General features: G+C 35.0%; 1 protein-coding gene across 1 annotated transcript; it reads right to left on the reverse strand.

Moving 5' to 3' along the window:
* Nucleotides 1–397: 397 nt before the first annotated feature.
* LOC149781404 (uncharacterized) lies at nucleotides 398–2,792 on the reverse strand. The gene has a single exon (XM_089934745.1). The coding sequence runs from the start codon at nucleotides 1,707–1,709 to the stop codon at nucleotides 876–878; it is 834 nt and encodes a 277-aa protein (XP_089790871.1). The 5' UTR covers nucleotides 1,710–2,792; the 3' UTR covers nucleotides 398–875.
* Between the last annotated feature and the right edge of the window lie 7,126 nt (nucleotides 2,793–9,918).

The raw sequence follows: 9,918 nt of genomic DNA on the forward strand, positions 1-9,918 counted from the left end.
CATGGCGTTATAAAGCAGAATTCCAAATTGATCATATTGTGACGTTCCAGGTACCACTTAAAAACTCTGACGCATTGGTTTGTAAAGCTTGCTGGGTCATTTGCATTTAAAATATCTTCCTTATTTTTGTGCATTTAGATGTCTAATCTGACCTAACTGGATGAATGTTGTACGGAAGTATAGACTGATAAAAGTAGGAGTGCATACCTCATAAAAACAAAATAATGGAAGACTAAAACTAAAACTTAATTAGGGAGATGTTAATATTGGAACGCCTACATTTTAACTACATCGTACTGAAAGATATAATCGCGCTGTTTATTATATTCTCGTCTCCGTCTCGTACGTCTGGAAATAAAGAAACGAATTTTCACCTTTAAAATAATCAAATCAAGAGCGTAATTACAATGGTATATTTTGAAACAATTTTCGACTGGTGACCAATTAGTGGTAGATAACAAAATATTACTCTTTAAACAAAGTATTTTCAATTGTTTGTTTCTTAAAGCTTAAATACAACATCTATTAAAATATAATAAACTGGTAGAGTAATACAGTTGCATTTGAAAGCACTTTTCAAAGGAAAGTTTTGGCTTGCAGCTTAAAAACAAATTTTGTATCATCATGAATAAGCAAAACTTACAGTTTCATTCCTGGTTCTCTAGTAATACATGCACATGTAATGTCCCTTTAAGAATAGTATTCCCTGTCTAATTATAGCTCCATTTATTTCACTGTCAACGTTTTTGACGTATAGTAAAACGTTTTCTGTTTGCTTTCAGCACTTAAGAGAATGCATTATTTAGATATGATGCTCGATGGAATGTTTGCTTTTAAGACATAAAATGGGATGCATGCATTCTACATTTTTAACCTTAAATCATGGTTCCAGATCTAGAACTTCGAACACCGGGACTCCTGTTGTTATTTGCCACGTAGTCTATGACTGAATCTTCACTAAACTGTCTGATATGTTCCTTTTTAACGACTACACCTTTCGTGTTAAGGCGAAACCTGAGATCTACAGTTTTGTCCGTTTCTGACCCCTTTTGTACAGTCATATTACTTTTGATACTCTGCACACTTCCATTTCCATTAGCACTAATGGGCAGAGAACTTTTCAAATTAATCCCTTTCGACGTATCTCCTGATGAAATCTGAATGTCAGAAGATGCCCCTTTGAAGGTCTGAGAAGCACCCATGAATCTGTTCTTAAAATGTACAGAGGAATCGCGTCTTGACAGCCGTTCCTTCGATGTTGGTTCCCCAATGATTGTTTGGAAGGATACCCCTAACCTTTCATCTTGCGAATCAGCCCCTTCCGGTTTCTCCTCCAATGTTACATCGTCCTGTGTATCAACCTTTTCTGAACTTTTCTGTCTTTGTTCCCCACGCATAGATCTACCACTATATAACCTGTCCACCATTTGCTTGTATTGCCTTTCATTCATTCTCTTTCTTCCCGTGAATCTTCCTGTCCCTTCTGTATACCGCACCTCCAGACATTCTTTTACATTGTTTCTCATTTCTGGTAATGCTTTTGGTCGCGATAATCGTCTGATCATATCCTCCAACTCTCCCTTGGGTATAGGATCTAGACCCATATATCTTCTGCTGAGCCCCGATAAAGGTATAAAGCGAGGCGGAGAAAAATGGCGTTTCTTGGGGAAACATTCCGTATGAGAAAGTCCAACATCAAAATAATTCATTTTGACTTGTTTACTGAACTTCGCGTCCCTACTGTGGAACTAGACCTTGTACAAGATCCAAACAAAGCATCAAACATAACAAATATTCATGTGTTACAATGAATTACCGTAATTAACTACTTCACAAGTTCTATGAACGATAGGTCGTACATTTTTCATCAGTTACATCTGATTTAGGTACCCTAGCACTAATGACCTTTTAGCACTGTCAACAAGCCAAGTAACAACATTATTAACATATACAGAGGGTGTTATAAATCTGTAGTTTGTCAGGTTGCAGTCCACGGAGGAGAATATAGAATCTGCAGGTATACAAAACACTTTAAAGGACCATGTAAACAAAATGTCATCAAAGATTATCAGATTTGTTGTCTTATCCCATGCTTCTACGTGGGGAATAAAACTATAAAATTGTCACAAAATACTATGGCACCTTTTTATTTGCATCTGGCGATTCTCCATATTATGCAATCAATGGATCCCATTGTTCCAGAACGTATTCGCTTTGAAAAGATGCCAACTAAAATATCACATGAAAATATTTCACCTTTATAAATTGCTAACGTTGTATAGAATATAGATGTATACTTTGATCGAGTCATTTAATCATTCATGAAACTCTATAGAATGCATAATAAATACCGAAAAAAGAGGGAAATAATAAATATGACCGATAGGCGTTTGAGCTTTGTTTAAAATCTTATCCTAAGAGTGGTTATCCCTTTCTGATAATACTTTGTTTGCAGAAAATTAGTCATAGAATCGTCACGACTAGTCTTACATTCCACTAGCGCTTTGATAGATTCTGTCAAACGCCTGTAACAATCAATTTTTGAAGGTGATTCATCACTCATGGATGTGTACGATGAAAAGATCAGAAGACTGTCAATATCGCACGCAAAGTCGGTAGCATATAAAAGTGCCTCAGTCTGAGGGTAAAACGAATCTCACTAAAGTTTCCACTAAGAATTATATTTTAACTTATCCTCGTTTTGGAATCTCGTCCCATGCGCCCTCAGCAATACCAGTTTATTGATTGACCTCGGCATGTAGTATTTGGGTGTCTTACATTGTTAGCTGTCTGATTTTATAATATCATCTGTGAATATGTATCTTTGTTGCTCGCTATAATATGGAATAAACAGTATACCCGACCTCTACACCACGTCGCTTTGTCAGTGCTCTCGTTGTTATGCTATGAACCACAACGCTGATGTGGCAGCCGTAGAATGCAAGCTATTGCTTGTCTTCGCAGTTGTATCAAGGTATAATGGCCTTCAGTCACGCAAATAATGCCCCCGAAACTGTACTCTTTGTAACGTCTGGATGCCAATAAAAATCCCGCTTTGCCAAGAACAACAGCCTTTGATAGACTTTTCTAACGGGTTTGTGTTCCGGTGGATAAAACTTACTGTGATAACCATTTTGATGCCATTTTGCAATTTACTGCTCTTTTTCTTTGCATTGTGTTTCTTTGACATCATTGGTGTCAGTAGCATTTAAAAGATATACTTCTAAAAAGGTATCATATTCTTTATGTAGGTCTGTTTAAACTGCATGTAGCGTACAGCTAAACGTCTGCATTTGCTCTCTTTATGGATCGAATATAATACAAGAGAAGGATAGGTATGTGTAATCCAACGTTAATTACAATCTACATGCACTGAAATGAAAACTGCATTATTGTATGCTGATGAACCTACAAGTATTAAGCGACCTCTGAAGATTGTTTGGCAATAATTCAGTAAAGAGACCAGTGCGGAAACGAAACTCGTTTTAACCTGTTGGGAAAAAAATACTATTTTGAAATGTCTATTCCATTCTGACAAATCTCAACGTTAATCTGATTGTTCCTGCTAAGCAGATTATTATATAAGCTATTAAGTTTACACAATGTTTCGAATACTTTTGTGATTGGGACATTTTATACAAATGAGAAAGTAAAATCAACATCCTTATGCAAGAACAATGTACAATGACAGTATACTCGATTATGAGAAAAATTGAATTTTCGAACTTTCACAGGCTAGCAGCTATTTTTCTCGGTGTGTGTTTTAAGTTATTATTATTATTATTATTATTATTATTAAAGATCATGCATGGTAAAGTGTTGATTTATTTGGAAACACAACAAAACTGTATCATCTTTGTTAACATATTTAAGAATTCGTAAAAGTGCCATTTTCTAATTGCACTTTCACCAAAATAACTAAAATTCTACAATCCGCAAAAACTCTAGATACATTCACCAATATCCCTTATTACATTTCTTTCGATATTTCTCCAAATAAAGAATCACATTCTCGACCTAATTGTTAGATGATGATAACATATCTTCGTCGATTATTAACCTTAAAAATAATGGACCAGCAGTTGGCTTACTTTGAATTAGCGAAACTTCTTCTGAAATGTATGAATTTAGTTAAAATCTATTATTAGTTCTTTCTTATATTTATTTTCAATTTTTTGTTTAGGCATTCGTACGATAACATGGCTTTAAAGAGAATGGCTGGTATTACCACACAATAGTGAAAAGACGTCGGATTAGGTGGGTAATAAATTATCAGATAAGGGGAAAATGTAAGTTCTGTTCCTATCTAGCGTCGTATGAATACAATGTACAAGGTGTTCAAATACAGGTCTGTGAGAACCAAGGATTGTTGTTGGTATATTGGTGTTTATTGTTCTAGCTGCCTTTGGACGAAATCTTTTTGAAAAGACATAGGGAAAAATATTTTGCTTAAAAATCCACATTTAGGTGTGGGTTAAACCCACGAATTCAGACACGTTCCTTCAATGTCAATCTTCTAACCTAGTCTCCCTAACATATAAAGCTACAAAAGAAAGAAGACATATCCTATGCGGCCAAAATTACTGCACAGAGTCTATTCATTTTAGACTTGCTTGCATAAAGGGAGTAGGAATAAATTTATAGTTTTTAAATTATGTTTAAAAAACAAACAGATATCACAAAATGTGAAGGCACGGGATCAAGTTATGTGCAACTTGGATTAACTAGGTTCCAGCACTGTGGTTTAATTTGGTTTTGGTGTTTTACCGCACATCAACACATGAAGATTATTTAGTGCCAAGGTAATTGGACAATCTACATTATCATGAAGACAGTTGTAATATTAAAGACTGGGTAATTACGCTCTTTTACCTCTTGACCAACATAAATAAATATAGTAACTAGCGTGCCGGAGAATATGCAGACAATATAATTGAAACACAACTTCCAATACAGCAGTGCATTTCTTAAAGGTCACCTGTAACAAATAAAATATCTAATTAAACCACATTCCTTTCTAGATTACTTGCCTCAATCGCCAGTTGATTAAGAAATACGTGACTGTGTATAAATTTAATCACTGTAGCAATTTGTCAGCGATGAAACTGCGTATGGTTCGATTTATTTGCTTGTTTTATTATCACTTACCTCTTCATATCTTTGTGTTTCCTTACTTTTGTTATTAGTTCATACATTCATTGTATCGTTTGGTCGTTCTTTCTTCCTCTTATTCTTTTTTATTACAGGTTATTATTTTGCGATTTCGTCCTATTTCCGATATATCGACCCATCTGTAGCCACCATTTCACTTCAGCAGATTCAGCTAGAACAACAGTGAAGCTTGTTGCAAGGTTTTTGTGTCAGTTGTACCGATCATGACGGGAAAAACAATATTTGTAAGTAACTGCATTTGTATGGGAAAATATTAAAGAGTTTTTCGGATGGAATACTGCATGACCTTGGGAGTGAAGTATATCCGTCTGACAAAACAAGTTCATATTTTCCCATACAAATGCAGTAATCTTTTTTATATACTCATTTTTTTTTTCTTCTACCTAAGGCCTAATTATATAAACAAAATACACTACAAGAAACAAAGTAACTGAATGTATGCCGTATTCCAAACTAAATACACAAGCGCAGATTCATCATTACACAGAAACAACATCATTAATGCGCACATAACTCCGCCCAGATAGATTTTAACTTAGTCGCGCGCTAGACATAACTTTCGAAAGAAAATTGCGTTTTTGTCTACTTAAAATTGAAATTTGGAGACATAATTAGAGTGAATGCGCAATTCAACAACTTTTCCATTTGATCTGGAATAAATAGATTTTGGTATTTTATTCGATTCTACGAAATTTCGTGATATGGACTGGATTCATCTGTGCAAATTGTACATGAAAATAATCGGATTGCAGCAGCGAGGGAGAAGCGTGTTGACATCTTCAAGTGTGTTTGTTATGTCATTGACTATTTGAAATCATAATGTGGGGGAGGGAAATATGAAGTCTTTCATCTGCAATTATCACAAAGACGACATGGAATTTAATGTTTATTTCATTTTGAGTAAAGTAAGGAGGATGTAATTGCACTTGGTATATAGTCGAAATTACAATGCAATTTCGAAATGTGTAATCAAGCTTGAGAACTCATGAAATGGCTCATCTAATTTGGATTTGCAGAACTAAGAAAGTACATTTTGAGGAAATTCAGGATGTAAAACTCTAAGTATATTTTTGCCGAATATTCTTATTACCAGCTAAAGGAGACAGTTTATGTCTTGCAACTTGCATGTTATTTGTAGGTTCCCAGCAATTTTATGAAATCCGGCGTCTATCGCCAAAATCCGAAGCATTGTATCAAAAAGGTTAACTCGGAATGTAGCAAAGCAGCTGGTATGTGGCAGTCCGCGAAATATCTGCTTTAGTTCATTCAGAAACAAATTTAATCAACCAAAACGGAAAGCGTCTTTTACACGAGTGTACGTGATTTGTTTACAAAGTAGTTCCTGATACACTATTGGGCACACGTGTCCTGAACGTGAGTGCAGTATGAAGATGTGCAATATCGTAAAATACTGAACGATTCTGACAATGTAAAGTTTACGGAGAACAAAAAGAGCATATAATAATTTTACTTACCATGAAAATAAACGCCCGTATTGAAGCACTAGGAACATTCCAATCTCTTGCCTATAGACGATTTACTAGGGAATAAGAGCTGGCCATCTATGCATGGGTCTACTCTAAACTCCCTGGTAACGATACACAGGACTGGATTAATGTGAATGAGAATGTCATGCAGCACTTTCTTGCGATATGTTTGTTTTCAACCTGATAAGCTTTGATTACATCAAATCAACAGGATGGCGAGATAATATTCAATGACAAAGGAACATCTTGGCATCAAAGGTATGCATTTGATCAAACAATGTATGTTGACGAGGTATTTAAAAGACGAGGAATATACGAGCGAACTGCATTCCACTAAAATGTTGAATAACATTGAACACAATCTCAAAATGAATACATGGTAATATACCTCGCCTTTAAACAATAACACATTGGGGTAGTGTGTAATGTGTCGGTAAAGCAATGATGAACTTGCCCAAATATTTAGATATGTCCTTAGAAAAGGTAGCCCACTATCATAGTGGCCCTTCCCTTGAAATATTCCCATCAAATCTGTCGTAGCCAGAAATATGACTCAGGAATTTTTATCCTTTGCATCCGGTGGAGAACGCACTGATATTAGAAGATTTTCTTTGAAAACTACAAAAACTGCCAGTTAAGTTTAGGTAAATAATGTTTAAACTCTCTGAAAAAATGCACTTTTTTATTTTTTTCGTATATGTCTAAAGGGTCACTGTTTACTCAAAGATTCGAGAATAGTTGACATGGTCAATGGAAAAGAAATCAGAATTGATTATAGTAAGAAAGGTAAATGATGCTTGGAACGCTCAGTTATTTTGCATTGGTTGTCTTTCTAGGAGACAAATATAACCATTTAAAATAATTATCGCCAGCGGAAATCGCGGAAAGTCAAGCCACTACTTGCATACAAGCATAATGTATATTTTACGATAATGCTGAGGTCGTTTCTACCAACACCCTCTATAACCCACTAGATAAATAAATTATCCACAGAGTGCATTGATATATTTTAATTCCTAAATGGTAGTGCTAAGAACGAGCCACATTTCTCTCTCTCTCTCTCTCTCTTCCCTCTTTGACCGAGTTCTCGTTACATTTTAGTCTTAGAGAGACACCCAAAATTAGGTTCAAGTATTTTTTCACATGAATGGAAATCACATACCAGAGATAGTTTATAGATTACCTAATCTGTGATGTGTCTAAAATATCTGAAAAATAAAGTAGAACACGTATATAAATTATTTCCTATATTTCTATGATCTTGTAGGTAGTATCCTCCCACCACAAAGTTATATGTAGTAAAGATTAATGAGGGCATTCTACTAACCATTGTCGCACTCGCATCTGGTGCATTATGTCCGCAATACATTGTACACTTTCATATATCTTTGGAAAAGCGTTCTCTCTCATTTGCACCGATGAATTTAAATTGCATCCTCTATTATTTAAAAATGTGATGTCCTTCGGCATACTAAGTGTAATGTCGGTGACTTTGGCAATCAACAATTTCAAAAGCTGTCTCTAATCCTGGACATATATGAAGTTCACTGTTTCTTCGTCGTCTTCTACAATTGACTGTCCAGGTTTTAAGCATGTTAATTTGATGAGCGATGTCTGTCTGTTCATTTATTCAAAAGCATAGAAAGATCCAACAAGAATATATGAGAACCTCAATAATGTGATCTGATAAAAAACAACAACTGATCATTTAAAAAAAAACAACTTCAATGCATTGAAAAGCTCTAAAATTCGTGTAATTAATAAGCATATTTCAATAGCTATGAATTTTTCGAAGTTCTTGTTTATGTTGCTGTTCTTTTGTATCCTGAAATTTATTGCTACTCCTTGATATGATCATTCCAACTTTCATATCAATCAATTCTTTCTATTACATTAGCTTTTACGATCTTGAAATCCTTAACATGAAACTTTGTTTCCGCAACAGTGAAGAATCTTGTATCAGCACAGAATGTTGCAGGCATCTGTTATTTGTTGATTTAATGCTTTCAGAAAGTTATTTTGTCTTTTGAAAGAAATGTAAAGATAGTGACGAAGATCATTTAAGGTAATATTGGAATGGAGCGAATTTGTATCAGTTTTAACGCAATAAAATGAAAGAGCAAGCCTATCCGTTTCAACGCGATCACACAAAAGCTTGAAAAAAGCCTTGGCATTTACACACATTATTATGTTCGTTAGTAAATTACCTGATTAAATTTTAAGGCCCATTTCAGCAACCTTTATTTGTTAACTTGTCGTGGGGGTAATCTACTCTTTTGAGACAAACACCTTGTCAGGAAGATGATGCAAATGAGGTAAACAGCTAAGAATGCATAGGCATTTAAATGGCCTGCTTTCATTGTCAGGCCATTACAACAAAAGTTTTACATTTTTTAGGTTGCTACAGTTGTGAAGGGGAGACAATCCCTACTTATATCCATTTGTAACAGATCAATGATCAGCTGTTCAGTTATGAATATTAAGTATTTTTGGATGTCATTACACTTATTACATGACTTTTCTTGGAATCAAAAGGGTTCATAATGAATGTCGTACAAGTACCCTCTTGAAACTTCCGGCATGAAAAAGTGTAGCAATGCACACGGTATAAATTGATTTTTAAAAATTAAATATTGCGTAGATAATTATATTATCGTTGACTATTTCATATCCCATTTGTAGGAAATCAGCTGTACAGTAAAACCGCAGCTTTATATATGCACTGCATGCTGGCTCGAAATGATCAGTTGCAGAAATGATACGTAGTCAAATAAGACTTTTACTTGACAGTACTAAATGATACTAACAGCTGCCTCGCTTGGCGTAAAGCATTAAGAGGTTAGTGTTAGGACAGGTCGGCCTGGTGTCAGGATAATGTGACTTGAGTGGGACATAATGCTACATGTCAGCGCCATGATTCCCCAGTGCTAGACATCACAATAAACTGCCACATTGCAGACATCGTAGCGGTATGACTGAAAAATTGTTAAAGGTACGTTACAAATCTAAATCACGTCACAACACAACACACCCATCATGTCGGCCAATTCTGCGCGTCCGTTAATTCTGCGCAACGATACGTGATTTCTGTAAACATTGGATCACGTGTTTTTTTTTTTTTAAATCATAAATTTATTTTGTATTAAGAAAGAATGTTCGTACTTTAATTAAAAAAGGAATAATCATAAAGTGTGCAAAAATATCCCACATTTTGACTCGATGTTATTTCTAAATGTCAACATGAAGACCCCCTCCATGA

The sequence above is a fragment of the Sinohyriopsis cumingii genome, chromosome 15 (genome assembly GCF_028554795.1).
Source record: "Sinohyriopsis cumingii isolate HCF-2022 chromosome 15, ASM2855479v2, whole genome shotgun sequence".
NCBI lineage: Eukaryota > Metazoa > Mollusca > Bivalvia > Unionida > Unionidae > Sinohyriopsis > Sinohyriopsis cumingii.

Coding starts and splice junctions, on each gene's coding strand:
- LOC149781404 (XM_089934745.1), bottom strand. CDS start 1,709: ATGAATTATTTTGATGTTGGACTTTCTCATACGGAATGTTTCCCCAAG.